A 27,760-nucleotide genomic window follows, 5' to 3' on the forward strand; every position below is an offset into this window, starting at 1 on the left:
TACTGCCAGGGAACAGCTGGGCGTTCTGGCACCGTCGCCGCGGGACCGAACTGGCAGGGCCAAGATGCGACCGCGCTAAATCTCGGGTTTCCTGATGCCCCAAGCAGCACCTGGCCCCGGGGCGACACGTGTGTCCGCTGCGGAAGGAGTTTTGGTGGGAGGGCCGGACGCGGCGGTTGGCTGCGCTGCGCCCGTGCGAGGTGCTGCCTGACGCCGGCCCGGCTGCCCCTTCCGGAGGCTCCGGCAGCGCCGGCTCGGCTCTGCCGCTGGCTGCCCTGGGCGTGAGCTGACGCGGCTCTGTTCTCTCTTGCAGGAAGCAGGAGCTGCTGGGCAGCTCGGACGCGCCGCCCCCGGACCGGCCCTTATCCCCGCCGCTCACCGCCCCCCCGACCATGAAGGTAGGTGGCGCGGGCGGCGCGGCGGGCGCGAAGGCGTGCAAAGCCCGGGGCGCAAAGCCTGGGGCGCTGGCGAGCGGCCCCAGCGCTGCTGCAGCGCGTCACCGGCCGGGGCTGTTTGGCCGCAGCCGGCGGCTCCTCCGCTTCCCGCCTGGAGCTTATTGCGGGCGACTCTGCCGCGTTGGGCCGCGAGCGACGGGGCAACGTGGGGAACCGTGCTGCAGTCGGCCTCAGCGGGAGAAGGCAGTTTCAGAGCGAATGCTGCAGGAAAAATCAACCAAAGACATGGAAATGGGTGGCAAAGTGGCACAAAGCGCCGTACGGCTTTACCAAAAGCAGCTTTTGTCAGGCTGCTCGGAGAAATTTCTGCAAAAACAGAACTTCCGCACAAGGGGAATTGTAGTTCTTCTCTCTGGGTTGCTGCAAATATTCGATATTTTGCCACCTGGGAAATCGCTCATTAGGCTGAGGAGGATGGAGATCAATATAGGAGTTATAGGATGGCCAAGGATCCGGTTAAATGGCTGCTGCGAAGAGGCAGGCTTGAAAAATAGCGTACTGAGCTGCACGGAGTTTATTAGAGGGGTTTTTATAGGCCTGGTTTAGTGCAGTTTTGTGTCCCGAGTGCACGCGGTGGGAACAAGCCGGCAGAAGCTGCCGGTGCCGGGCCAGAACGGGGCTCCGACGCTCTCCGGGGGCAGCGGCGAGGAGCCGGGACCGAGCCGCAGCGGCTCCCGCTGCCGGGAGATGCCGTCATTAACGGGGGCTGTCGGAGCTCGGCGGGTCTCGGTCCGCGTCCGGGCGGGCGCGCGCGTGGTGGAATTTTGCACGGCTGCTCAGTGTAGCCGTGCCGTAAAGCTGGACGCAGAGCCGGAAAGCGGCAGGTGCAGAAGAGCTTTGGGCTGCGACCCGTCCGTTCCCGGGGGCTCTGGCGGTGCTTTTCCAGCTCCCTGACGTGGAGCCTGGAAGCCCGAAGCTGCAGAACAGGGTGATGAAGGGGCAGCGGAGGAAACGGCGACTGGCCGCGGGCCGCGGCTTTCCCGGCTTTTTGCCCGCCTGCGCCGGCTCCGCTCGGCAAGGAGGCGGCGGGACCCAGCGCTGCCGTCACTCCCCTGTCTCGCCCCGCCGCTTCCGAAGCTGGCTCCTTCCTCCGGCTCGGGGTGTCCTGGCGAGCCGCCGCGGGCAGCGCTGCCATTGGCCACAGCGAGGCCTCCGGGACTTCGATTAGGAGCCATCGATCCCAGGTTTCTAACCGAGACCATGAAATGTCAGAGTGATTAAGGAGAACGGAGGGGAAAAAAGTGGCGCAGCTTGGGAGAGGAGAGGGCTGGTTTCCTCCTGGGGAGGACTGGAGACGCCGGCAGCTCTCCTCTTCCGAGTGGGCTCCAGAGGCAGGTTTAAACAGGCAGCGCTCATATTTGCCCATGGAAATTGCAGTTAATTTGCAAAGGTTTGCCCAAGCTTTCTGGAATTAAGCATCTCTGGAAGTTGGTCTTTGCCATTTAAGAACCACTGAACTTAAAAAACACTGTTTTTTCTTTCCTCTCCTTTCTGCAAGAGGGAAGCGGGCTCCACGCCGCAGCTCCGGCTCCGTGCGTGCGAAAGGCCCTCGCAGCACGCCGAAGCTCATCTCCAAGCTGCGGGAGCAGCAGCAGCCGCCTGCACCGGCCGCCGCGGTGGGGACGCTGCTTTTCCCGTGCGGAGCGTCCTCGACTCGCTCTGCTGCTCCGCAGCGGCTTCTGCCGGCTTCTGGCTCCACAAGGGAGGAAATGTGGGGATGGGAACGGGATGGGGACGGGGATGAGGACAAGGATGGGGATGAAGTTCGGAGCCGTCGCCCGCGGCCGGCCGGGAGCCCGTGCGCGCCGCCAGCGCCCAGCCGCAACCGAAGCGTGGCTTTTCGCAGACACGTAAACTTCAGCTCAAAGCTCCCGTTAGTGCTATAAAAAAACGGGCATGGAAGAAAGCGCATAGATGCTGCTCCACATGCTTTAAATAACGCGAGCTCCTGAAAACCAACGCCGGGGTCTGTCTTCTGGGCGTTTGAACCACGGACATCACTTCTCCCGTGGCCAACCGTGTGTCCCCTCTTGCTGTCGCTGCTCGGGTCAGCCCTGCGGCGGCCGTGGTTAAGAAAGTACGGTGGGATCCGTCTCTGTGGGCACGGCCGGAGGCTTCCTGCCTCCGTGTCGGTTCTTGGTGTAATTAAGGCAATTAAAAGGCGATTAACGACTTGTTCTGCTTTGCAGCAGGATGAAAGGATGCTGAGATCCTTTATGCATTGCACAAATTGTCCTTGGAGAAAGGGAGGGCAGCGAGCGAGTCACTCCAGCAGTGCTGGTGCTCAGAGCGCCCCGGCGCTGTTCGCGGGGGGTTTTAAGGCACTTTGCAGAGCTTTGCAGGGAGGCACAGCCCGTTCCCCGGGGGGACGCAGGGTCCGGGGTTTGGGATGCGGCGGTGCCGGGAGGTGCTGGCTGCTGTGGTGCAACCTGTCCGCACGCCTGCTGGAGCCGCCTTGTGCTCGGCCGGCGCCACCAGCCCTTTCCCCGGCGCACGCTGCGTCCTTCCCAGGACAACGCTGTTTATCCACGGGGCAGCGCCTCGCTCCGCTTGCCCGGCCACCGCAAGCACGTGCGAGCGGGCTGCGGGAGCCGGCCCGTGTGCTTCGGCTCAGATAAGATTAATCGTGCAGCAGAGAGGCGCCACGGCACTCGCATACGTGCTGCTCGGCGCGATGCTGCTCTGGCAGAAATGCCCTGCTCCGCGTGCTGAGAAAATGGTGCTTGAGCACCAGGAAACCGGCTGGGCATGTGGCTCCGGCTCCGGCTGAGGCCGTCCCATCCCGTCCCGGCGTGGCAGCCTGCGGGGGGTCCCGTGCCGCTCCGGCAAGGACGCGGAGCTGAGCTCACCGCGCTCCTTTGGAAGCGCTCTGGCTGCCGTGCGAAGGGGCCGTAGGCAGCTTGCGGAGGGAGAAGTCTCAATTTCCGTGCTTGCCGCTGCCTGCCCGGGACGCGGGGAGCGGCACAAGGAGGGGACGCCGAGGGGCTTGGCTTGTCCCCAGCGTCCCGAGGCTCCGGGATCACCTCCTTCGGCAGAGCTCTTGGCTGCGTTTCCGCTGCCGTTAGCGCTGTGTCCAGGCCGGCCGGCGGCACGTGCTGGCTGCGGACACGTGGCCGCGGAGGTATGGAGCTGCCCGCAGCACGCGATTTGTGCCGGCCTCGCGGTTGCGCTCCAGGTTTCCGACAGCTGCTGGAGGAGGGATGACACCTGCGCTGGAATAAAGCCAGAACGGCGGCGACGGGCGAGACTTGCCCCCGCTTGAGGCCCGGAGCCGGCACTGAGCTAACCGGGCAGCGTGTCGCGCTCAGGTTAGAGCCCGCGGAGGGAGTTTGCGTCGGGCAGGAGCCACGGAGGTGGATCTGTTCTGCTGTTGAACCGCGGCCTTAGTGTACGGCGGAGCGGCCCGCGTGGCGCTGGCGCCGACGTTGTGCCCGAGTCCCACCGGAGCAGCCGCGCGGCTGGCGGAAAGGGGCGAGGCGGGACGGGCTCCGCGCCAAGGGCTGCACGGCTGCGGCGCGCTCCCATCCCGTCCCGTCCCGACCCGTGGGAGGAGGACCTCGGACCCGCTCCGGCACCTGCGCGGCGGGAAGGAATTCTTTCTCTCCTTTACGGTCCGCTCCCGACTTCCTGCCCAACCTGTTCGGGCCCCTTGCCTTGCCTTGCCTTGCCGGAGCCTCCCCCTCCGCGCCCGGCTGCGGCCCGGCAATGCCGCTGCCCTGGCCAAACATTAACCAAGGGAAGCGCGGGACTCCCGCGGCGCCGGGCGGCTCCGGGCGGCTCCGGGCGCCCGGCCTCGCGAGCGCTGCGCTGGGCTCCCGCCGGGACCTTTGGCGGCCGCAGCAGCTTTCCACGTATGAGAGTTATCCGGGCCGAGGCACAGGGTAGCACTGGGAAAAGATGGATTTCTTTAGGGGCCTTCTGGTAAGTGCTGCGCTGGGAGAGCGGCGGAGAGGAGGCTGCCGCGAGCCCCGCGGCGCCCTCGACCCTGGGCTGTTCCGTCCTCGTGCGCCATTTCCCTTCGGGCCGTTCCCTTTTCCGGGCCCCCTTCCAAGCGGACGCTTTCCGGCTGCGTTCCTCCTCGTGCGCCGTCGCTCCTGGCCGCGGGCGCCTGCTCGCTGGGGCTCCCCTCGTCGAGCAGGTCCTGCGCGGCAGCCGCAGCCGCAGCCTGCCCTGGGCGCTGGCTCCCGCCCCGAGCCGGGGGTGCAAACGTCCCTCCCGTGCCGAGCGCCGCGGGGATGCAGCTCCGCGTCCCTTCCCTTCGCCGCGCCGCAGCGCCTTTCCTGGGGGCAGCGGGGGCGCGTGAGCCAGTAAGGAATGGCAACCGTGCCGTTTTCAGGTCGAGTACTTTGCATTTATGAGCTCGTTAGTATGAGCTACTGGACATGTTTGTCCTGCCCAAGGTGTCCGGGGAAATGCCTTTCCGCGGGCGTGCGTTGCCTTGGCTTGGCAGTGACTTCAGCGTGAAGCAGAGTTTAGCGACTCGGGAGCGGGCTGCGGATGAACTTTCCGTGTTGGCTAAACCAACAGCAGGTGACATTACTTCCTACCGAGCGTAACAGAGCCATAATTGTCTTCACTATAATTACCAAAATATTTGTTGCCCAATAAAACTTGGCGTTAAGTATGCAGAAATTCCTAATGGATAAAGGACTGCTTTATTAAATACCTGCGCACACATCTTCTGTGGGAACATGCTTTAAAGGTGGATCAGCTCTTGCCGTGTGGTTTTGTCTGCCTGGCTCTGGCTGCTGGCAGCACGGGACTGGAAAACTGTTTTAATTGGCTCAGAGAGCATTTGTCCACTGTTTGCAGAGGCCTGAAGGCAAACCGGATCCTAAAACAGGCTTAAAGCAAGGAGGAGGCTTTCCAAAGCGCTCCCAGCTTTGGGCACAGCTCCTGAACCCTGGGTTGCTTTTTCCTCCGGAAGGCACGGTGGATTGAAAAGGGCCATGGTTAAGGACAGAAATGTGGCCAAGGCCGCTTCCGAGTTCCTCCAGCCCGTGGAGGTGCTGACAGCATCTTTCTTCCCTCGCAGCTGGTGCAAATTAGGCAGCGTCTGGGCTGCTCCTGGAGTCAGACTAAGCTCTGCTGCTGCCTGCGCTCCAGAGGAGATGTCGGGTTTTCCTTTGGTCATTATCTGTGGTTTTCCTCATCTCCTCCTTTGTTTCTATCTTTTTTCTTTTGGGAATTTCGGTCTGTTTTGAAAGCTCACCGAAGGTTAACCTCCCGCGTCCTTCCCTCTGACGCGGCCCCTCCTTGTCCTCTCCCTGTCCCATCCCGTCCCGCGCCGCAGGAGCCTGGGGCCCGCGTCCCACTCGTGCGGGTGCTCCGCGTGCCGGAGCAGCTGCCCGTCCGTGCCCGGCGGCCGGGAAGGGCCGGCCTCGCTGCGAAAAGGGAGTTTCCCCATTGGCGACGGTGCGGAGCCCCCCTTCCGCACGGGAGCCCTTGCTGCCGGTGATGGGCCCCGGCTCCGCGTGGGGCTCAGCCCACGGCACCACCGGCTCGGCCGCCTGGACGTGGCACACCTCCATGCCCGCATCCCCGTCCGGGTCACCCGGCGCCTTCGGCAGCACCTGGGGCTTTCTCCCTGCCCGATTGCCGAGGCCAAGCTGCTCCGGAGTTTGCAAAAGCAAACAGCGCGTCCGCAGAGTCAACAGAGCGCTGCTGCGCCGTGTGCTCCTGGCCGCCGGCGCGACCTGCTCCGTCCCGGGCCGTCCCTTCTCCAGAGACGGACGACTGCACGAGTGACTCGTCTTCCCCTAAGTGTCCAGCCCTGGGCAGACAGCTGGGAAACGGGGACCTTAAAGGCACTGAAAAAGCCTGGAGAACAGTAGGAATCCAAGCGCTTGTCACGACTTGGGCAGCAGCGCCGACGTGACTAGGAATAAAGCAAACAGTCGGGAACCCTTGGCAAAGCCTGCGCGCAGGTGAGGCGCAGCCGGCTGGGAAGGGGCGCGGAGCGGCGGCTGCCGGGAGCGAGCGCCCAGGCGCCTGCTCCCCGGGGCTCGGGCAGTGGGGCTGGGCTGCTTGAACCGAACCTCTGCCGCATTCCCTTCGTAAGGCCGTTTCTGCAGCTTTTGTCCCCTATGATGCGTTTTTTTTCTGTTTCTGTTGCCACTGAGGCTGGGCCAGAGCCAGGAGGCTCCAGATCCAGCTGGGGGTCGAGGGGTCTCCGTGCCCAGGTGTGGATTGTGCCGGCTGGCCTCGTGTCTGCGTTCATCAGACAAGGGATTTCTCTCTCTCTTTTCTTTTTCAGTCTGCAGAATTCTTCGAAATGCTGGAAAAAATGCAGGTGAGCAGTAGCACGGTGTTAGCAGCTCTGGACTTGGGCTTTACTCCACCCCCGAAAGCTCCCGAGATGCCACCAGAGAGAAGCTGCGAAGGGAGGGCATTCCTGGAGCAGCCTGTGACCTCGAAGCACAGTTAACATGTTGGGAAGACTTTGTACTAACGTAGCACGGTTTGCGTTTTTGCTGAGGTCACCAAAGCAATATGATTTCTGCTGAAAAGGATCATGGAAGATGCTTTTCAACCCAAACTTAGCATAGGAAAGTCACACAAATATGTCCCAAGACATGCCCAGGTAGAGAGCTGTGGTCCTGGGATCTTCCCTTGAGGTTATTCCGTGTTGTTTTGAGAAATTTTTTAAGAGAAGCTTTAGCTTGTGGTCTGCACGTCACCAAGCGCCCAGTTGCTTTCTGCTGTTTGTGGTGTAAAGTCACCTTTTGCCTTAGGTTCGAAAACGGCAGGCAGTACCCAGTGTGCTTCACCTGGCCCAGGTCAAGGTATCCCTTTGTCCCACACTAAAATGCCGGGATCTTCCCAACGGCCTCAGGCAGCCAGAGGAGGAATTGCTGATGGAGACCAGCCGGTCTCGTGGCGCTGGCCGTGATTGCCAAGGAAAGGAGAGCGGCAGGTTGTGTTGCCTCCTGCACGCCGGGAAGCGCAGCCTTGTCCCGGGATCGCGGCACGAGGCGAGCGAGAGGGCTGGCGGTCCATGTGTGTTTTATCAGGCCGAAGCAAGCACGATGCGAGCGAGAGATTTCACTGTAGTGAAACATCGTTGCGGTTTTGTCTGTGTTGTTGAAAACATCTTAATTGGTCGATCTGTTGTTTTGTTTCAAACAGGCACCAAAACTTGAAGAACAGAGAACTGGAAGCCAAAAGCATAAGGTCAGTTGAATTTTGTTTCTTGTGCAGATCTTTTCTGTGCCCCCTCCCTGTTTTTTTTTAATCTCCAGAAGTCAGGACTTTAATGCGTGTAATCAAAGACAGTCAGTAAAAGGTCTAAAAAAAGGATTTAGATGTCATGTAAAAACAAGGCACTGATTAAATGCAAAGATGAGATAGTGGTGCATGTAAATCCCTAATCCAGCTTTATGTCTCGGACCCCCATATTTCAGTGGTGAGCTATGTAAAATCGTTGTTTTTTATATGTAGGGTTGAGAAGCTTAAAGTGATGCTCAGAGGAGAGACTAGTTTTGTGGAAGAGTTAACGATGTGGAGCGCTTTGCTGCGAGAGTTGCAGGGAGCAGGGGCTGCGCGGGCGGCGCCTCAACGGGAGAGGGGTCTCCTGCACCTCCCGTCCCATCCCGTCCTGTTCTGTCCCGTGGCGCCGGGCGCCTTTCCGCCCCGTGCGTCTCCTGCTCCCGGCCCCTTCCCGCGGCCAGCGCGGTCCGGGCTGCAGCCGCATGCGCTGGCGCTGGCCGCCCCATCCCGCCCCGTCCCGTCCCATCAAAGCGCGCGGCTGGGTTGAAGCAGGCAGGGTCGGCGGAGCCCCTGCCGAAGGGCAGCTGGAGAGCACTCCCCCCTGCGGAGTGAGTGAAAGGCTGCGGATTTAAGGAGCTGCTAATGGGAATAGTCACATGTGGTGTTTTCCTTCCTCCTGTAGGAAGACTACATCCCGTATCCCAGCATCGACGAGGTGGGTGCTCTAAGCAAGCTCGGGTGCCTTTGCAAAGGCAGCGGTGGCAGGGGCGTGTTTGGAGATCCTGCTCCCAGGGTGACCTTTGCGAAGCACTTCCCCCCCGTGCGTGCTGGGTTTCCGTGCTTTTCCAGGGCGACCTGGGCAAAGCACATCCCCACCATCCGTGCTGGGTGTCCGTGCTTTTCCAGGGAGAGCTGTGCAAAGCACTTCCCCCCCCGTGCGTGCTGGGTTTCCATGCTTTTCCAGGGTGAGCTGGGCAAAACACATCCCCACCATCTGTGCTGGGTGTCCATGCTTTCCTGGGCAAGCTGGGCAAAGCACATCCTCACCATCCATGCTGGGTGTCCATGCTTTTCCAGGGTGATCTGGGCAAAGCACATCCCCACCATCCGTGCTGGGTGTCTGTGCTTTTCCAGGGCGATCTGGGCAAAGCACATCCCTCCTTATGTGTGCTGGGTTTCCGTGCTTTTCCGAGGCGACCTGTGCAAAGCGCATCCCCCCATCCTTGTGCGTGCTGGGTTTCCAGCCGGGTGAGCAGCTGGCGCGCACTCCGGGGCCGTGCCGGCGCTGCCCGGCCAGCTCAGGGCGCCTCTCCGTGCAGGTCGTCGAGAAGGGGGGCCCGTACCCCCTCATCATCCTGCCCCAGTTCGGGGGCTACTGGATCGAAGACCCCGAAAACCTGGGCACCCCCACCTCGTCCGACAGCAGCGTGTGCGAGGAGGAGGAGGAGGGCCTGAGCCCCGGCGCCGGCGGGTACCGGCTGGAGTGCAAAGGGGAGGCCAGAGCCTACCGGAGACACTTCCTGGGGAAGGTGGGTGCCGGGGGCTTCGGGGTGGGATCGGCCGAGCCGCTTGGGAAGCGCCCCTGTCCGCCCGTCCGCCTGCCCGGGGACCCGGTGGAAATCCTAAACCGGGGAGCAGAAACGGGCAAACCTCACAACGGATGAACAAACCCTGGTGTTTGCCACTGCAACCCGCTTTCTCCCCCTGCACAAAGCCCAGGACGGTTTTGCCGTTAATGAGCTCCTTATCAGGCTGTTAACACGTTTTCTCTATTTTTAGGATCATTTAAATTTTTATTGTACAGCCAGCAGCCTGGGAAATCTGATCCTCTCTATTAAGTGTGAAGAGGCAGATGGCACTGAATATTTAAGGATTATACTCAGGTATGGAGAAAAAAAAACAAAAAGCCCGTAGTTTAACAAATTAGTCTCTCTTTGAAATTCGCTGGTTTTGTTTCTGCGCTGAAGGCGATGGGTGAGCTGCTAGCACACGTGCTATCGCGTGTCCGCGGGGCTGGGGTGGGGTGGGAAAGCAGAGATATCCTCTTGCTTTTCCTGTGCTGGGACTGCATCATCTTGCAAACACCCTGATAACGAACACCAGACTCTGATGCATCGCTGAGCCCGGCGAAACGGGGTATAAAACTGTGTGATATTGGATAACGCCGGTGGTGCCCGTCCCCCTCCTCCCATAGCCCGACGCGGCCCCGGGTGCCTCAGCAGTACCGTTTCCCCTCCGCACCGTGAACGTTTTGAGGGCTGCAGAGGCGGGCAGAAAAGGGGAGACGCTGCTTGCGAGCCAGCCCCCGAGCTCAGCAGCTCGCCGTCCGCGGAGCCCCGGGCGAGCATCCCGCTGCGCCCGCGTCGCGGCCCGGAACCACCGCCGGCAGCGGTTTGCCTGGCTCCCCCTCGGGTCCCTAGCGGCTCCTCAGTTCTCTTTCCTTGCTAGGTCTAAGGTGAAAACGTTGCACGAGAGGATCCCCCTGGCCGGGTTTAGCAAGCTGCCCAGCATCCCGCAGATCGCCAAGGTGGGCGCCCGCAGCCGGCGCTTCGCTTCGGTTCGGTTCTGTTCGGCAGGCGCCTTCTCCCTCACCTGGCCGTGGGCGGCTCCGCTTTCCCTTCCCGGACTCGGGCAGCCGCTAGGGAACGAGGGGGGAAGGTCTTCCCGCCCGAGCCTTTGGGAAAAGCAAAATCGCTGAAACGCGCAAACTTTTGAGGTGAAATCCGTGGGAGCAGCGGCACCTTCTGCCCGCGGGGAGGGCGATGGTCTCGCCGCGTCCTCGCCCGAGCGAGGGGTGCCGTGGAGCGGGTCTGCTCCTTCGGGAAGCGAGGAGCCCCGACGGCACGGCTTGGGGCGGGCAGGCACGGGCGGCGCTCGGGCCGCTGCCCCGCGCTCACCGGCGGCTCTTCCCTCGCCGGCAGGCTTTCTGCGACGACGCCTCGGGACTGAAGTTCAGCCCAGTGCTGTACCCCAAGGTGAGGCGCGCGCGTCGGCAGGGCGAAGGCTCCCCATCCCCATCCCCATCCCCATCCCCATCCCCATCCCCATCCCCATCCCCGGCACGCGGGTGCTGGCCCTGCCTCCCCGGCTTGGCTCGGCGCGGCGATGCTCTCGGCCTCGCTCCGTGCCGGACGAGGAGCACCCGGGGCGAGGGCGCCATCCCCCTGCGGTCCCGGCCCGGGCACCGCCCTGGCTCGGGAGGAAAAGCGTCTCTGACCCGCTGCCTGCGCAGCCAGCGCTGTGCTGGCCGAGGGGCTCGCTGTTGGCAGCTGCAGTTATTTGCATCCCCAAAATCCCGGACTTTTTCACCGAGAATCTGGGAAAGGGTATCTGGATTCTCTAGTTTTGCTGATGTTTTTTCCCCCACGCGTGCGCATCCTCGCAGCTCTGGTTGTCTGGCCCTTGTGCCACCCCATGGCCTTTAAGCCCTTTTGGGACCGTGACCTCAAACACGTTTCACTGTGGATTTCTGCTTAGGGAACCATGAACAATCCCGTTTTGTGATGGATTGTGAATGTGCTGCTGTCTCTTTGCCCAGCCCGCAGGACTTTATATCTAAGATTTTCCTCTTCTAGATGCCGTGGGTTATGAACTGCCAAATGAAATCGCTCGTGTTTTGTTTTATCCAGGCATCCCAGATGATAGTGTCTTACGATGAACATGAAGTCAACAATACTTTCAAGTTTGGTGTGATCTATCAGAAATTTAGGCAGGTGAGTAAGCCCCGTTTCATTCTGCTTAAGCGCACCCCAGCCGGCCAGAGGCCCGCTTTGCAAGAGATGCTCAAGACCTTCGAAGCCGAACCTTGGCCCTGTAGTTAACTTTCTCATGCGCAACACGTTATGTTACTGGGTGTCCTTACTAATAATGTGTTTCTTATTACTTGGATGTTTCCCTGGCTCATTAAAAAATGATGTGACTGAAAAATCAACATGTAAATCAGCCCACAAGCTGCTGCAGGGAGAAGTGGATGTGAAAATGCATTTTAGCAACCATGGTATTTTAATCAGCTGCATGTTTAGACAGTCAAACAGTTAGGTTTGTGTTGGAAGACTGCAGGCTATGAGGACATGTGCTTGCTGAAAATGCTTTCATTAGCTCAGGAACTTCAGATGTGAAGCAGAGAGACAGATGAATCTTATAATTTATCAGAGATTATTCTGACAGGCATTCTCATTATCTTTACATATTGCATTTTATTTTCAATTGAATAACTAATGCAAGACCACAATTAGGTCTCCTTGTTTTGAGATATACCACACAAGGGATGATCAGGACTTAAATTTTCCAATGAAGTATTAATTTGTGTTTTGATATTGCCCATGCTTCATGCTAAGGCACCTTTCTTTGGGTCAGAAGCTGCTCTCGGCAGCTTCCCGTCTCGGCGGCCGAGCGGAGCGCGATGCTGCCATGGGTCATCTCCTGGGCTTCGCCCCGGTGGCAGCGGCAGATCGGGTCCCCGCAGCAGCCGAGTTCCCCGACGCTGCGGTCGGTGCGGCCCGGCTGCGGTGCGCGGCGAGTGCGGGACGGAGGGAGGGAGGGAGGGAAGGGTGCTGGGTCCCGTCGCCCGGTCTCGGCCGCGCGGCTGCAGCCCGGCTCCCGCCGGAGTCCAGGGAGGAGCAGCCGGGATGGCGGCCAAGGCAGCCGCGCGCTCGAGCGTGAACGCGGCCAGAGCTCACACTCACCTTCGGGCACAGCTCGCTAGCCGCCCCGTTCGCCTTTGGGGGCAGATCTTGGGCCCCTTATGAATGTTTCCCATGTCCAGTATTGAAGCTGGTCGGTATCCAGCTTTTCGTTTTGGGTCCATTATTCCTACATATGAATGCTCCTAGTATTCGTATATGACACCAGGTAAAACAAGAGATGCTTTTCCAGAGAACTATAGGTTTTGTAAATATGTTGTTCTTTACAGCTGTTTGGAAATAGCTTTACAGTTTGAGAATCATTTCTAATGCTTCCTGATCTTATGTTATATGTCCGTATATTCTGCAGACCCTCGAGGAAGAGTTGTTTGGAAATAACGAAGAGAGTCCTGCCTTCAAAAGCTTCCTGAGTTTGCTGGGAGACACCATAACACTGCAGGACTTTAAAGGGTACGTATGATAAAAAGAACAGTGTTACGAAGAGATTTAACAAGGGATCATGTAATATGTATAAGCACCTACTGTGCAAGCGTAGAAGTCGTCAACTGATGAGCCGAATGTGGGAAGCAGAATAAACAAATATAGCTGCAGCTATAGCTTGGGCTTGCTTGTCAAAGCTGGGGGCGTTTCCAAAAATTTGGGACTGCCAATAGCAAGAAGCTTCCTTTCCTGCGATTCCGAGGTTGCGGGAAACCTGGCTGTATGGAGCCGTAAATGAAAGAAGCCGGCGTGGGGAGTGCGGGCCGCGTCGCGTGGCGGCACGAGCCCAGCGCAGGCGCCGCGGGGCCGGCGGCCGCCCTGCGCTCCGAAGCCTGCGACACCGCTCTGCCGCCGCCCCTGGGCTCCGGCCGGTGGTGGCAGCTCCGTCGCCCCGTGCGCGGCGCGCGCCCTGCCGTGTCCCTCTTGCCGGCCGCAGGGCGGAGAGAGGAGCGCTGCTGCCCCCGCCGCGTGCAGCCTGGCCCCGTCCGCGGCTCCGCCACGCTCGCGGTTCACCCGCCTCCGTTTCCCCACCCGCCCTGCGCGGCCAGGTTTCGCGGAGGGCTGGACGTCAGCCACGGGCAGACAGGCGCCGAGTCGGTGTTCACCACGTTTCGGGACCGGGAGATCATGTTCCACGTCTCCACGAAGCTGCCGTTCACCGAAGGGGACGCGCAGCAGGTGAGGCGAGCCGCCCTGGGCGGGCGTTCCCGAGCCGACCCGCGGGGACGCGGCGGGTCCGTGGCTCGCGAGCGTGGCCCCGGCGCCAGGCGTCCTTGGGGCTCCCTGGTCGGCGGGAGCCCGGCTGCGCGGAGCCGGCGTTTGCTCCCGAGGAGACCGAGCCGCCGGCTTTGCTCTCCGTGCAGCTGCAGAGGAAGCGGCACATCGGGAACGACATCGTGGCGGTTATATTCCAAGAGGAGAACACGCCGTTTGTCCCGGACATGATCGCCTCCAACTTCTTGCATGCCTACATCGTCGTGCAGGTGGAAAACCCCGAGGCCGATAACGCCTCCTACAAGGTAAGGGCAAGCCGGAGCGGCCGGCGCGGCCGTTCGGCCCCAAATCCCAGCCCAGGGCTGAGAGCGGCGGCACCGCGGCACCGCGCCACCAGCCAGCATCCTGCAGGGACCCTCGCTGGGGACCGCGCTCCGCCTGGGAAGCCCCTCGCTCCTCTCGCGCGCGCCGCTCGTTCCCAGCCCCTTCCTCCTGGGTTGTTTACCTATAACTGGTTTACGTGTAGCACGACATAGCTGATTTCCAAATTGCACATTTGCTGGAGTACGATTAGTAATATAACCGTTGTTGAGCATAGCTGATGTATCTGTGTGTGTGTATATATAAACATGTATTTGTGTGCATATATACATTTCCGTATGCACCAATACATAATGTGTGTGTGTATCGAACATGCATGTTTAACAGCTTACTAATATACTAAAGAAGCGTTAAATTATGGTGCCACTAAATATTTGAAGAAGCCTCGGGACAGCTCATTCCTTCTAAAGGAATCCTTCTAAAGACGTTGTCCAAGCGTAGGTAGCGTAAACCCTCTTCTGCCTCTGCCCCCGGTTAAGAGGCCCGGGAAAGCGCAGCTGTTCGGGCTGCAAGCACAAGGCGCAGAGCCACGAAAGGGAGCGCCGGGGGCGCGCGGGAGCGGGGGCTGCTCGCAGCGATGGTGGGGGCCGGGGCTCGCTGCCGGCGTGCCGGCCGTGCCCGCCGCGGGACGTCGCCCCGTGCGCCCCAGGGTGCCGGTCCCCGTCCGCCCCGAGCCCCCGAGCCGCGACGGGATGGAGCTGCCCCTTCCCGCCAGCTCCACGCTGGCAGCGGGCATCGGTTGCTTTGACTTCTAGCATTGCAGAGGCAGCGTACGAAAACTGGAAGGGACGTTACGGAGCGGAGGCCAGTCATCCAAATTAAATTGTCACGGCAGAAGGATAATTTCCCAGCAGCGGCGGAGGCAGCCTGCCCTGCTGCCAGGGCTATGCGTCCAGAAGAGGGAAATAGCAGCTTGTTTTATATTCTTCCTTTTTCCCTCCCCGGTACCGAGGGGCCCCTTTCAGTCTGACTTCAGGTCCCCACTGAAATTTAGCAGCATCTGCTTTTGCGCCCTGCTGAACTGCAGGAAGCAGCCGGCCGCTTGCCAGAGCGCGCGGACGTCAGCAGGGGACTAGAGAGCGGGGAAGGCGGGCAGCGCTTTGCCCGGGAAGTGTCAGCCGACTTCTCGGAGAGCTCGGATCGCCGCCCGGCCGGGTGTCTGTGCTCGCCGAGGGGGCAGCGCGTGCGGGACGCGGCTGGGGATGTGGTGCAGCGTCGCGTGGGGGTTTCACGTGAGAGGCCTCGCGTGACGCTGAGGATGGAGCCTGCGGGCGAGTGGATGCGAGGGGCCAGCGCCGGCGGGGTCCCAAGGCTCTGTCCCGGAGCGGTGCCCCGGAGCAGGGCTGCTCTCTGCTGGAGGGTGGGGACCCGTCACGAAGGGTAGCACATCCCTGAAAAAGCAGAGGGATGAGGTGCGATAGCAGCCCTGGCAGAGGCAGGACGTCAGGGAGGAGGCTGCAACAGGCGGAAAGTCCTGTCTGCATCTTGCTCCTTCTCCCTTGTAGGTGGTGTTCAGCGTTGCGTGTGGTTTGCATGACTTTGTCGGAGATCCAGGGTGCTCTTGCACTTTGCAAGTGCCTGCGACCGGAACGAGACTGTGTTGCAAGGACTTTGCAGACCCAGTCTGCAAATTAAGGGGGAAGGCCGGCGAGCGCAGCTCGGAGAACAGCGATGCCTTGCGCGAGCGGAGCGGCGCAGCGCTGTGCCCGGCCGTGGGGCGCAGCCGAGCGCTGCCTGGGCTCCTCTCCGGAGCACAAGGGCTGGGGCGCAGCTCCGCCAGGGTCGCGGAGGTGGCCACGAGGAGGAGAACGTCTGTGCTGCCTGCTGCGCTTCTGCCCTTGTGCGACGAGCGGTTTCTCTCGGCTCCGCAGGTGTCGGTCACGGCGCGGGAAGACGTCCCCTCCTTCGGCCCTCCTCTGCCCAGCCCGCCGGTGTTCCAAAAAGTAAGGCGGGAAGTGGCAAGCGCATCCCGAATATAAAAAAGAAAGAAAAGGGGAAATGTCTGAGAGGTTTCAGAATATGCCCGGTAGGGAAAATGTGACTGCCTGAATTTATATAAATTTATTCAAATTCAGCTCCCTTGGACCCTGTCTTCCCTGGGGGATAAATCCCTGCTGGTCTGCGCCAGACCCCGGCGGGGCAGCTGGCCGGGGCGAGGGCGCGAGGGGCGGCGTGGGGAGGCTGCTGGAGTGGTCTGCGCTTTCCTAGCGCTCCCGGGTCTGGGGGAGGCGGCAGGACGCTCTGCGCTAGGTTTTGGGGTCCGTAGAATTATGGTGCCAGAAATGTAAGAGCATTAAACTGGCTCTGGTTTCTCAAGTTTGCCTCTCCGCCTCCTCCTAGAGCCCGGAGTTCAGGGAGTTCCTGCTCACCAAGCTCATCAATGCTGAAAACGCCTGCTGCAAGTCTGACAAGTTTGCGAAGCTGGAGGTAAAGCTCTCCGCCTTCCCCTTCCCTTCCTTTCCCTCGCTGCCCTTTCCCAGGGCCGGGTGGGACTGGTGCGTGAAAGCAGAAAGCTCTTTTCCGTTTTCCTCCTAAACTGCTGCTTCTGCAGCGCTGCGTGGGGTCAGCGCTTGAGGGCAAGCACGGGGAGGGATGATCAAAGCATTTAAGTGCCGTAATAACGCGTGTGACGGGCATCTCCTGGGGCCTGGCGATGAGGAGCGGGAGGTCCCCTGGGCGGACTGGCCGGGGGAGCCGGCTGCTCCCGCCGTGCGGAGCCGGCTGCTCCCGCTGTGCAGAGCCAGCCGCTCCTGCCATGCGGAGCTGGCGGGAGCGTGCTGCTCTAAGGGCTGTCCCTGCCGCTCTTGAGGCAGCGTTTTGCAAACGCTGAGCCAGTCTGCAAACGGCAGTGACCCTTTCCGCTCCCGCAGGACCGGACACGGGCCGCGCTGTTGGACAACCTCCATGACGAGCTCCACGGGCACACCCAGGCCATGCTGGGACTGGGGCCCGAGGAGGATAAACTTGAGAACGGAGGCCACGGGGGCTTTCTGGAGTCGTTTAAGGTAAACCTAAGTCCCTTGCCAAGAGCAAAGTTGAAATGCACCTGGGGTTGGCATGACGCTTTAACGGAAGATGCAGGTGGTTTTGAGGAAAAGGAGATATTTCTTGAAAGCAGAATCCCAGGGTGAGGCAGGAGCTCATCTCCACCAGAGCCGGTTCGGCTCGGGAGGCGCCTGAGCTAGTCGCTGTGGGAGCGCTCGAGGGTTCAGCGTGAGCACGTGCATCGCCGTTTTGCTGGACGAATGCCGTGCTCAGGGAAGCATCTCCAGAGCATCTGAGCATTTCTTCTCCCACCGCTGCGCTCTGGTATTTGTGGTGTCTTGAAAGTGGTCTTTTATTCAGGGCGAATATTCAGTCTCGGGCTTTAAATGCAGCCAGGACTCAGTTATTGCAAGAGAAGTCTCGGCAACTTGTTTCCGGGCTGCCGTGCTCCCGCGTCCGTGGGGCTTTCCCTGCTCCGCTCTCGCTCACAGGGCACCTCGTGTGGGGCGAAGAGGCGCGGGAGGTCTGGCGTCCTGGGCAGCGAGGGCTCAGGGATCGCAGTCCTTCTCCTGAAAACGGGAGACAAAGTGAGGGGTAGTAGCTGTGAGGAGAAGAAAAGGTGCTGCGCGCGCCGGGGTGATGGGTGTAGAATAGCGCATACGGGGAGAGGAGGGGGAATAGATTGGGGAAGAAATGAGAGAAAACGACCTGCGGGAAACCCCGAGCGGCTGTTCGAGGTGCTATAACGGTTGGTCGGGCGGTGGAGCTGCATGTGTAAAGGGCGGTCGAACAAAACCCCTGGGGATAAACTTGCCCGCAAGCCTCCTGCGACGGCCTCCTCGAGATGGGGAGGAAACGTAGCTGGGGAGGACTCGCGCGTGTGCACATGGGCCGCACGCACGGGCCCGTGCGAGCAGCACCGAGCGGGGACGCGTGCTGCCGCCGGGGTGGATCTGTGCCCCGCTCCGGCCATGCCGCCCAGCCCGGCGCTCCCGGCTCCCTGAGCTGCCGGAGGCTCTCGTCCCAGGGAAGTATCTCCTGGAGCTGTAACACGGCCCCTCCTGTATAAAGAGCCGGTTCATGGGGCGCCGGGCAGCAGCGGCAGAAACGGGCGCTTGGAGGAGCCGAGCGGTTGCCCGACGGCGCGCGGCTGCGGGAGGCGCGCGGGCGCTGGGGCTCTGCTCCCGCCCGTGCTCAGGTGCGGGGTCCCGCGCAGCCGCGGGGGCTGCACAAACTCGGGCGCCGTGCGGGCTCCTGTCGCAGGGCTTGTTTCAAGGTTGCCGTGATGCTAACGCTGAATAATTGTCGTTTTCCCGCGCTCTGTGCATATGAGAAGGTGGACTTTGCTCTCTCGGCGTTGCAGGGCGTCCCGGGGCAGGCGGCGGGCTCGGCTCTCAGGGCTGCTTTGCGTTTGCCGCGCTGCCTCTGGACCGCGCTGCTGATGGGCTGGCTGGCTTACGCGCTCCGCGGCGCGTTTTCGGAGTGAGAGCGCGAAGGGAGGAACGGCAGAGGAGGCGGCTGGGGAGACGCCATCCGTCCCCTCCGTTGCACCGGACCTGCCTCCTCCGCTGGCCCTGCGGCGGGAGGACCGGGGCGCTGGGTGCCGCGGGCCGGAGCTGGCCCTGCCAGGCTTGCAGCCGGTGAGGGGTTGTGCCGGCCCCTGCCTGCGGGCAGGGGGCACCGGGCAGCTCCCCGTCCTCGCCGCAGGAAGCAGCTGGGCCGCGGGCGGCCGTGTCGGTGCCGCGCTCCCGCCGGTGGCGAGCTCCCGGAGCGGCACGCTGCGGGAACCCCTGGCCGCAGCGAAAACCCCTCGGCCACTTTTTTCTGCAAACACTGTTAAATTCTGTATGGATTCTTGATCCTAATAAATCAGACCTGATGGACTTCTGCTTGGTCTCCGTTCCCTTGGAGGGCAGGAGGGGCTGCCGGGCTCCCGGTTCTCTGGGTCCATTACAAAATTAATGGGCCAGGAAAGCAGTAGCAGCGATTCAGGCTAAATATGTTTTCCAAGCAAAAGCACGCCGAAGAGCAGAAGTGCGTTTGCTGATGAGGCTGTGAAGCCTCCGCCTTTGGCAGTTGATTAGAGCAGGTCGGACAGATACCAGTATGGGCCCGGGAAGCTGCAGGCGGAAGCAATGCCGTTTCGGAGTGGGAGGCAGGACCGGAGGCCGCTCGGCGGCTCCTGCCTTTGCCATGTCCCTTCCTCGCCGAGTTCGAGGCGAGTGGCCCTGGACACGCACCCGACCGCTGGCTTGCAGACGAGACGTTTGGGGGGGAACCGCGTGCCGGCAGGAGCCGGGGTGGCGGCTGCGTTTCCCCAGGTGGCTCTTGGGCTTGGTGCGCGCTAGGACTCGGGGCAGAGGAGCGGGGCAGTGGCACCGGGCTCCGCGGCTCCGCGGGGGGACGCCTGGCTCCAGCGCCGGCTCTAACGCGGTTCTTGTCCTCTCCCCCGGCGGCGCGCAGCGAGCGATCCGGGTGCGCAGCCACTCCATGGAGACCATGGTGGGCAGCCAGAGGAAGCACCACGGCGGCGGCATCCCCGGCAGCCTCAGCGGGGGCATCGCCCACAACAGCGCCGAGCTCTCCAAGACCACCTTCTCGGTGAGTGCCCGCGCTCCCTGCCCCGCGCCCGCCCTGCCCTCCTGCCCCGGCGGAGCCAGACCCGCTTCCGGGGGCTTCGGCCAAAAAGGAGCTCCGGCACTGCGGTTTTTCCAGATGCCCGGGCTGGGATGGGGAGCAGCGAAATTCCTAGCAGGATATTTAGTCTTAGGAATTTCTAGGAGGAAGCTTTATTTGCCTAAAACGTGGACTGTTCTGTTTCTTCAGCCTCCGGTGCCAGTGGCTGCCGCCAAGAACCAGTCCCGGAGCCCTATCAAGCGCCGTTCAGGGCTGTTCCCTCGCCTGCACACAGGCTCTGAAAGCCAGCCGGAGAGCAGGACAAGATGGTAAAGCTGCCGTTGCCGTAGCTGCGGTTTTCCCCCTGTTTTCCGGCTTTGGGAATCGCTCTGTGCATGCGCCTGCCTGCAGCAGCTGCTCGCCCTGGATGCTGGCAGCCAATCCTGAGCGAATTTGGCAGAGGCAAAGGTCTCGGATTATTAACTTCCCACGCGTTTAACGCAGTTACGTGGCCTGGCAGGAGGCAGACCCTGCCAGACAAGTCCACACGGGAACTCAGTCTTACGAGACACACTGTAGAAAGCCAGCATTCGCTGTTGCTATTGCTTAGAAACCTGTTGATGTAACGATGGCTTTCCCTGATCCAGAGGGGAGGAGACACCGTTCCCTGGTGCGATTAGCCCCGGAAGGCGACTCTGCCTCGCGCCGGCTGGCCGGGGCTGCCCTCCGAAAGCCGATGCCGCGTTTCGCCGGCGCCTGGAGCGACCCGGGCGCAGGCAGGGGTCGGGTCCGCGGCGGCAGCTGAGGCCACGCTGTCCCTTGCCCTGTTTCCTCCCTGAGGCCGTTGCTCCTTTCTGCCGGCATCCAGGTCCTGCTGCTGCGACCCCCGGACACCGGCCGGCAGCCGGGGTTTCTCCTGCCCTGTTAAAGGCACTGGTGTCTTGGGTCCCTTCTCTCTGCTTTAAATGTAAGCAGCGGTACGAAAAGAGCATCAGTCATCGTTATGGTTTAGCACTTGGTGTTAAGGGATGTATCTGACCAAGCGTTTCAAGGCTCTTGTGTCGGTTATGCCACCGGCCTTTTCTGTGCCCCTAGCGACAGCGTTTCTGGAGCCCAGAAGATGCCAGATACGGGACATTCCTCTCAAGAGATGAAATCCGAAACCTCATCCAACCCCAGCTCCCCCGAAATATGCCCCAGCAAAGACAGGTGAGTGGGAGCGGCGGCAGCTCGCTCCTGCTTCCTGCTGGAGCACGGGTTCCCGTGGTCGCCGTGCAGCGACGGGTCAGCGGGGATTTGTCAAACAAAACCTGCCTCCTGGTTTCCCTACAAATAAGTTTGGCATTAAGGGAGGGCAGAAAACAGCTGCTGGTGGTTCACGCACACGGCTCCTTTACTGCCTGAAAATAGCCATCTTTTGAGAAAAAGAACAGCAAGAAGAGTATTGGACAGAAGGTGTCCAAAACCCCAAGGCGTGGGAGCTGGAGAGGGCCGAGGCGCCCCGTCCCTCCTGCCGTGCGGGGAGTTAACCCGCCTGCTTGCGTCCGCTGGGCTGGCGACGCCTCCGCGCCGCTCTCGCGAGCTCGTGAGCTCGCTCGGGGACGGTTATTTGTAGGGGACCCGCGGTGCTCGGCCCGTGGTGCTCAGCCCATGGTGCCCAGCACGGACGTGTCCCGGCGGCGCGGCGCGACAGACAGAGTTTCCCCCGCTGCCTGTTTCGCCCCGTTTGTGCTCCCCCAGGCCGTTTATCAAGCTGAAGGAGAACGGGCGGGCGAACATCTCGCGCTCCTCCTCGAGCACGAGCAGCTTCAGCAGCACGGCGGGCGAGAGCGAGACCCTGGAGGAGTACGACAGCGTGGTACGTGCCGGCGGCTGCCGCGTGTTGGGTCGGCTCCTGCGGTGCCCGGGCCGCTGGGACGGGGTGGGGGGCCGGGCGGGGGGGGTCGGCTCTGTCAGACCCTCGCGTGGGGCGCAGCCAGCCGAGGCCTCCTGGAGGCGACCGGCCCGACTCCATCTCCCCCCTGCAGGGAAGCCAGCCGTCCACCGCGTCGCCCTTCAAGCAGGACGCGTTCGTCTACAGCGCCTCACCCGGCGCCGAGAGCCCGAGCGGGGCCGCGGCCACCCCTGTGATCATGAGCCGGAGCCCCACAGGTGGGTCGGAGCCGCCGGTCCCCGTCCTCCTCCTCCTCCTCCTCCTCGCTGTCCTCATCGTCCTCCTGCTCATCCTCATCCCCATCCTCCTCCTGCTCATCCTCCTCCTCCTACTTGTACCTGTCCTCCTCGTCCTCCTGCTCATCCTCATCCCCGTCCTGCTCGTCCTCCTGCTCATCCTTCCCCTCCTCCTCCTCCTCCTCCTCCTCCTGCTCATCCCTGTCCTCCCCATCGTCATCGTCCTCCTCCTCCTGCTCATCCCCGTCCTCCCGCTCCCGGGGCCGCTCAGCTTTCCCTCCTGGCTGTCGCGCGGGATGTTTGCCCCGGAAAGCCGCCGGGCCCCACGGCAAGGAACACCCCCCTCCACCCCACTGCTGCCGGGAAGCCTGCTGGGCTCTGCCGGTGCTCCCGGCCCCGAAATGCTGGGAGCCTGTTTCTGAGCGAGCCTCATCGAGGACGCAGAGCCCAGTTTCAAGCACTATTAACTTCAGTAAATTTAGGACCTGCTGGCTTAAAATTAATGGGGCAGAACAAGCAGTTCTGGGATTAGAAATGCAGCCGAATGTTTTTTTAATCCGGCTGAACTGTCTTTGGCCTGAGCAAGGAGCCTGCAGAGAGCTAATGAAGTCCTCGCTCGCTCCGAAAACACTGATGAGAGAGGTGCTTTGGAGACGCATCCTCACGGCTTTGCAGGCTTGTCTAACATGCTTTATTTCTATATCTCCTTGGGGAATCTCTTTTCCTTATAAATTGGAGTGCATAGGTGGCTTTTGTTGTGGTTTTGTTTACTCCTTTCCCTCTTGACAGACATTTCCAGTAGTCTTGGAAACTCGCAGTCTCCATGGAATGAGCCATGACTCACAAATTATTTAATAAACAAGCAGCTTGCTTTGGTCTTGCATCTATTACACCTACCGGTAACTTACTCTGCCACTAACGCCATCCATTTTAGTAAGACAATTTGCAAATTAAGGTACAATTCAACATGCGTAAAATTGGCAAAATGGGCCCTTTGTTAATCCATTAAAGTAATGACACCGTTCTGTGCTGGAAAGTTTTGCATGTTCAGGGCATCTGCATCACTCTCTCCTTATCCACAGACCGACAACTGTTTTAATTTCCTCATGCACCACAGAGCCTGCTGGAAGAAATGATGATTCAAATGAAAAATGCACATTATGAACTTACGCCCTGTTTGCAAAACAGCCAGACAGCTGCAAATTCACCTTTAACAATTCAGTAATTGGGAACAACTCTAGGAGAAAAATTGAGCTGAAAAACAGTCTGGTTTGCTTTCTCTTTTGTAGCTCAGCACCCCACAAGTCCTCCTCCTTATTGGATTAGTGATTTCCTGAAGTATTAAAACAGTCCCTTTTAATGTTTGAAGTGTTTATTTTGTATTTTCCCTGCCAAGAACATTGAAATCCACCCATACATTACACTGATCAGTCATTTGTTGTAGCCTTTTCAGTGGCATTTCTATTAGAAAGATTGTGTATTATAATTAAGCCTCAATTTATTCCATCAACGACATTTAATGTACAGATTTTGCCAAGCATTCAGCCCAAACAGACTAAACATTGATAACATTCGTGACAGTCTATTAAACTGCCTGGCTGTCAAGCTGGTCTAGCAGCAGTCAATATTACAGCTTAAACAAGTATTCTTGTTCATTGATTTTTTCCCTTCTTTTTTTGCTTTTTTTCCCCACCCCCCCCAGCAGACATAAAGAACAGAAACTCTCCAAGGTCAAATCTGAAGTTTCGCTTCGATAAGCTCAGCCACTGCAGCTCCAGCACGGTACGTCTGCGCCGTTGGGGGACAGGGACAGGGCGGCACAGTGTGGCACGACCCACCGCCGGCCCCCGTCGGTCCTGCCGGAAATCAGCAAAGCGAGGCCAGCGCAGAGGCTTCCGGGGCTGCTTGCTCCTTCCCTTGCAATTCAAGGACATTTTTCTGTTCTTTCATTTAGAGTCACTAGCAGGAAAAAGCAGTCACAAACTTTTAGAAGGTGAGTGTTTGCGATACTGTGTAAATGATTTGTCGCATCTGCGGTCAAACGTGCATCCCTTAAAGACCGCTAACATTGGATAATTGCACTGTTTATTAAATATGCGATCAAAAACATATCTTAAAAGGCCCTAAATGCTCTTGCGAGATGGGGACAGCATTGAATGAGGAAAGCTGCAGAGGTTCCCGCCGTTCCCGCGGCGGCTCCGCACCCCGGGGAGAAGCCCCTCGAGGGGTCGGTTTGGGCACCGCCGCCGGGGTGCGGACGCTCGCAGCCGCGGCCCCTGACGCTGCCGCTCTCTTTCCTTCCGCAGAGAATTTCCATGTCGGCAAAGGGAAATCGCTTCTCCCCAGCATCCCGTGGGAAGACGCGCGCTGCGCTAGCGGCAGGACGCCTTCGCCGGCTCGGCCGAGCCCCCGCCAGCGCGAACGGCCCCCGGCCACCGCTCGAAGGGCGAGCGCCTCGCTAGCCAGCGTCCCGCGTCCCGCGCACCGGCCCCGCATCCCGCTGTGTCCCCGGAGCGCGGCCGGGGCTTCGGCGTCCTGCCGCGGCTGGCGCGAGGGCGAGCGGGATGGGCGCGCCGCTGTCCCCGTGCTGCAGCCTCGCGGTTCTCCGGGGCGAGCGCTTGGATTTTTTTCCTTTTTCCCCGGTTTGGGCGTTAGCACAAGCTCTTCCAGAGCTCCCCGTCGCTTGCCGTCGCGCCTGCCGGGACGGGCTGCTCTGGCCGTGCGGCAGTGCTCGCGCCGGGGCCGGCGGCTGCGTCGGTCCCATGGAGAGCCGCCGGGGCCGGGCGCCGTTTCTCGGCTCCCCCGCCGCGGTTCGGCTCCTCGTCCCCAGCACGCTCGGCACCGGCCCCGGGCTCCCAGCTCAGCCGCGCTTCCCCGCTGCGCTCCTGGCCGCTGCCAGCTTTCCTTTGGCTCCAGACCGGGAGCCGGAGGAGTGGATACGGTGAAGGGGCCGGTTCTCCGCCTGCGCGGAGCTGAGACGGGTCCTGGGGCCGCTGAGCTTTTCCCCCGCGTGGAAGTCCGACCACGGGCCTGGAAAGATTGACCAAAGCCAAAGCTGTCGCATAGCTAACGAGTCAAATTGGCACTGAGGGACGTTTATCCTATGGGCTTGGCTCTGTCCTGTGGGCTGGATCTACAGGCAAGCGAATGCATAAACCTCCAGGGACCGTGGCGGCACCGGGCTGCTTTGCTCCTTGCAGAATCCGTCCCTCTGCTTGTGGACGTGCTTCTGTTCGCCTTGAAAGACGGGGTTATGAGTTCTGCAAGGCGCTTCCCTGTAGCGCCCTTTTCCAGGGAGTGCCCCTCTGAAAAGGCCGCTGGAGTCCTTTTGTTCCTACAGACCTTTATCCCAGGTTTACCGAAGTCTGTCCAGGAATTTCAGGATGCTCGTAGATTTCCCCTAACAATTTTCTAAAAGAGACACTGCAATTTTGCAGAGATGCTCCTGCCCGCTTACATTAATCTGGGATCTTTGCAAAGAATATCTCATGAAATAAAGTTTTTGCTTTCAAGTGAAAACAAATTTTTGAGTAGGAACTCGTCCTGAATGAAAACAAAACTTTGAGTCCTGAAGTTAATTTTACAGATTTGGAGTTCAGAGGGGCACAAAAGTACCTGACAGCTAATTTTATGATACAGATGCAAAATTGCATGTCTAGAAGCAGGCTCCCGAATACTAGAATTGGGACCGTGGCAGCCATCTCAGCGGGTGATTTTTGGTGCCGCTACTGGAGTTTCCCAGGGGTTGAGCCTGCTCCCACGGGATGCCGTGGCGGCTCGGAGAAGCCCGGGAAGAGCTTTGAGCTTTTCTATTGAGGCAAATGCTTGTAGGACCAGCCCATCACCCCCCGTTCCCTCCCCACCTGGACCAGAGCAAACCAAACCAACCCCCTTTGCTAACCTAGGGCTCTGCATGGTACTATCTAACAACCTTAGTATGAGGTACGTACGGGTGCTCCCACTTATGCATGTAATTTATCTATTTGAAAAGAAAAAATTGTAGCCCTAATGGGAGAGGAATCAAATTAAAGAAAGAAATGCAATGTGAAAAAAGTGGAGAACAGCTTCACAGCATTGGCTGTGCTGTATGGGGATTATTAAGTACAAGTAACCACCAGTGACTACACTCCCTTCTGCTTTCATTGAGCTGGATTTAAACAGAGTTTAAATCTCAAGATCTTGTTTGCAAGAGGAAAAGCACAATGTGTTTAGCCTGGTTTGTAGCTAGCTCTAGATGTCTCAGGTTCCAAATAGTTTGGTGTTCAGCACTTCTATCTGGGTATGCTTCAGCAGCACTTTTAAATCCATCCCCACTCTTCCTCTTAGAAGCTTTTTGTTGGGTTTTCTTATGCCAGGCAGTGAAATACTGATTGGTGGAAAAACTTGTTTTGAGGTTATGTTTTGGGTTTTTTTCCTAAGAAATTGCTTGATGTCATCGCTCGCATGGGTGTTGATCTCTGTGAGATCTTTCAGCGGAAGATGCAGTGTCTACTGTGGGCTGGGTGTATTTTTTTCATTTTCTTCTTTTTACTTGAAACTGTGACTTTCCTTTTTGACCTAGATTGATTTTTTTAAAGTTATTTGAATGTGATTTAAAGGAGCGCAGGACAGTTTGAGACTACAGGGAGGGAGATGCAAGGACCCGGACTCGTCTCTAAGCGTGCCAACCTCCTGGGATGGGAGAGGAGCAGGAGAAACGAGGTCTGGGACAAAGTTTTCAAGTTGCTCCCGAGTATTTTGTGCCATTTGCAAAAGCGCTCTTCATGGCTAGCTGTAAAAACCTGCTGCAGGATCCGTAGTGACCCCTGGGTTTTTAGTGCTCCCGTCCTAGCCGAGCTTTAGTGTGGGTTCTGCCTTGCAGTCGTGAGCGCGCCGCGTTTGCCTTTCCGCGTCCTGTCCTGAACCGTTGTGTCGCCGCACTGGCACCGTCGAGCGGTCGCCTTCGACCTCGGAGGCATTTGCACTTCCAGTGGTGGGTGAAGATGTTCCTGTATATACTGCAAAATGTTTTGGGCTTAAGTGATAGATATATATATCTTTTATATATATATGAAAGAAAGGATCCTTAATCAACACTAAAACTATTGGGCAGTGCATTTTTTTTTCATTTTTGAGAGAGAAATGGGTTTCGTTTTTAAGCGCCAGCTAAGGCCGTTTCAGGGTCCGTTTCCTCACGTAGGTGGCTCTGGGGCTGGGGGAGCGGGGCCGGCGTCCGGCACCTGTCTGCTCCCGCGCTAACGGGGGAGCTGCGGCAGTGCAAACCCTGCACGTTGCCGTGATTCCTGGAAAGGCGCTGGGAGCCGCTCCGCAGCGGGCGCCAAGGGCCGCAGCTCTGCCGTCGTGGGGTTGCACTTCAGCACAGCGGCACAGCGCTTTTTTTCCCGAGAGAACAGGGATGCTCCCGTGCGCATACCTGATTTCTTCCCGGGAGCTTGCGGGGTCTTGAGGGGGCCGGGACACGTCACCACCGTAGGGGAACCTACTAACCCCGACCGAGGGTCGGGCTCGGGGGCTTCTTGGCGGCCTCGGGCACGATCGCACCAGGCGTTCGGCCCTGGCACCTGCTTTTGGGATGCGTGGCGGAGCGGAGCAGAGCGCCGCTGCGGATCGCGCCCTGCGCTCGCGCTGCTTTGCTTGCCTTCACGCTCCTGCCCTGCTGGAGCTGGCAAAGACGGCTTCATTTCTGAATCTTACCGCATGCTTTCATTATTTTTAATGAATGTAGCACTGCGTAAGTCCTGCAAAGGAAAAGGCTGAATTTATATCATTAGAATGTGAAGAGAGTTTATAGAGTGAAAAGAAAACTTGAAGAAATGTTATGACATTTATTATGACAAAATATTATTTTTTTTGTAGAGAGGCGGTGCTTTGTAGTTCCTGGTGGCCTATGTCTGTTGTAAATAATGTACATTTAATTTATTGCTATGGTAGCAGATTGTATTTGTTATGTATAAAACTAAAGGTTCACAAATGTATATTTTGTTGCTTAAATGTGTCTTTGCAAAATTCACAATAAATAACATATTTTGTGTCCATATGTGTACTACACTGTGTATGTCCATAAAGCAGCAGCTTCTACTGAGCTCTTTGGGAAGCCTGTGATCTTCC

General features: G+C 59.4%; 1 protein-coding gene across 4 annotated transcripts; it reads left to right on the forward strand.

Moving 5' to 3' along the window:
- Nucleotides 1-27,687, forward strand: RAP1GAP2 (RAP1 GTPase activating protein 2). 4 transcript variants are annotated; one of them, XM_067309854.1, is made up of 23 exons: nucleotides 4,278-4,376; nucleotides 6,712-6,747; nucleotides 7,584-7,628; nucleotides 8,347-8,379; nucleotides 8,984-9,193; nucleotides 9,444-9,547; nucleotides 10,113-10,191; nucleotides 10,586-10,639; nucleotides 11,294-11,377; nucleotides 12,657-12,757; nucleotides 13,336-13,465; nucleotides 13,651-13,806; nucleotides 15,754-15,825; nucleotides 16,223-16,309; nucleotides 16,753-16,887; nucleotides 19,331-19,468; nucleotides 19,694-19,812; nucleotides 20,579-20,692; nucleotides 21,224-21,341; nucleotides 21,511-21,634; nucleotides 23,355-23,434; nucleotides 23,607-23,645; nucleotides 23,959-24,002. In XM_067309854.1, the coding sequence occupies exons 1-22, from the start codon at nucleotides 4,353-4,355 to the stop codon at nucleotides 23,613-23,615; spliced, it is 2,052 nt and encodes a 683-aa protein (XP_067165955.1). In that variant the 5' UTR covers nucleotides 4,278-4,352; the 3' UTR covers nucleotides 23,616-23,645; nucleotides 23,959-24,002. The 4 variants fall into 4 exon arrangements, with proteins under 4 accessions (XP_067165954.1, XP_067165955.1, XP_067165953.1 ...); XM_067309853.1 differs by lacking the exon at nucleotides 4,278-4,376 and adding an exon at nucleotides 1-398 and having other exon boundaries at nucleotides 23,355-23,645; nucleotides 23,959-27,687; XM_067309852.1 differs by having other exon boundaries at nucleotides 23,358-23,645; nucleotides 23,959-27,687.
- Nucleotides 27,688-27,760: the final 73 nt, after the last annotated feature.

Source organism: Apteryx mantelli, chromosome 22 (genome assembly GCF_036417845.1).
Source record: "Apteryx mantelli isolate bAptMan1 chromosome 22, bAptMan1.hap1, whole genome shotgun sequence".
NCBI classification, from domain to species: domain Eukaryota; kingdom Metazoa; phylum Chordata; class Aves; order Apterygiformes; family Apterygidae; genus Apteryx; species Apteryx mantelli.

What these genes read in the sequence shown, in the direction of transcription:
- RAP1GAP2 (XM_067309852.1), top strand. Translation starts at nt 4,353, where the DNA reads ATGGATTTCTTTAGGGGCCTTCTG. An exon ending in CCGAAGGGGACGCGCAGCAG is followed by an intron (nt 13,466 to 13,650) that starts GTGAGGCGAGCC and finishes CTCTCCGTGCAG; the next exon opens with CTGCAGAGGAAGCGGCACAT. An exon ending in CATGAGCCGGAGCCCCACAG is followed by an intron (nt 21,635 to 23,357) that starts GTGGGTCGGAGC and finishes CCCCCCCAGCAG; the next exon opens with ACATAAAGAACAGAAACTCT.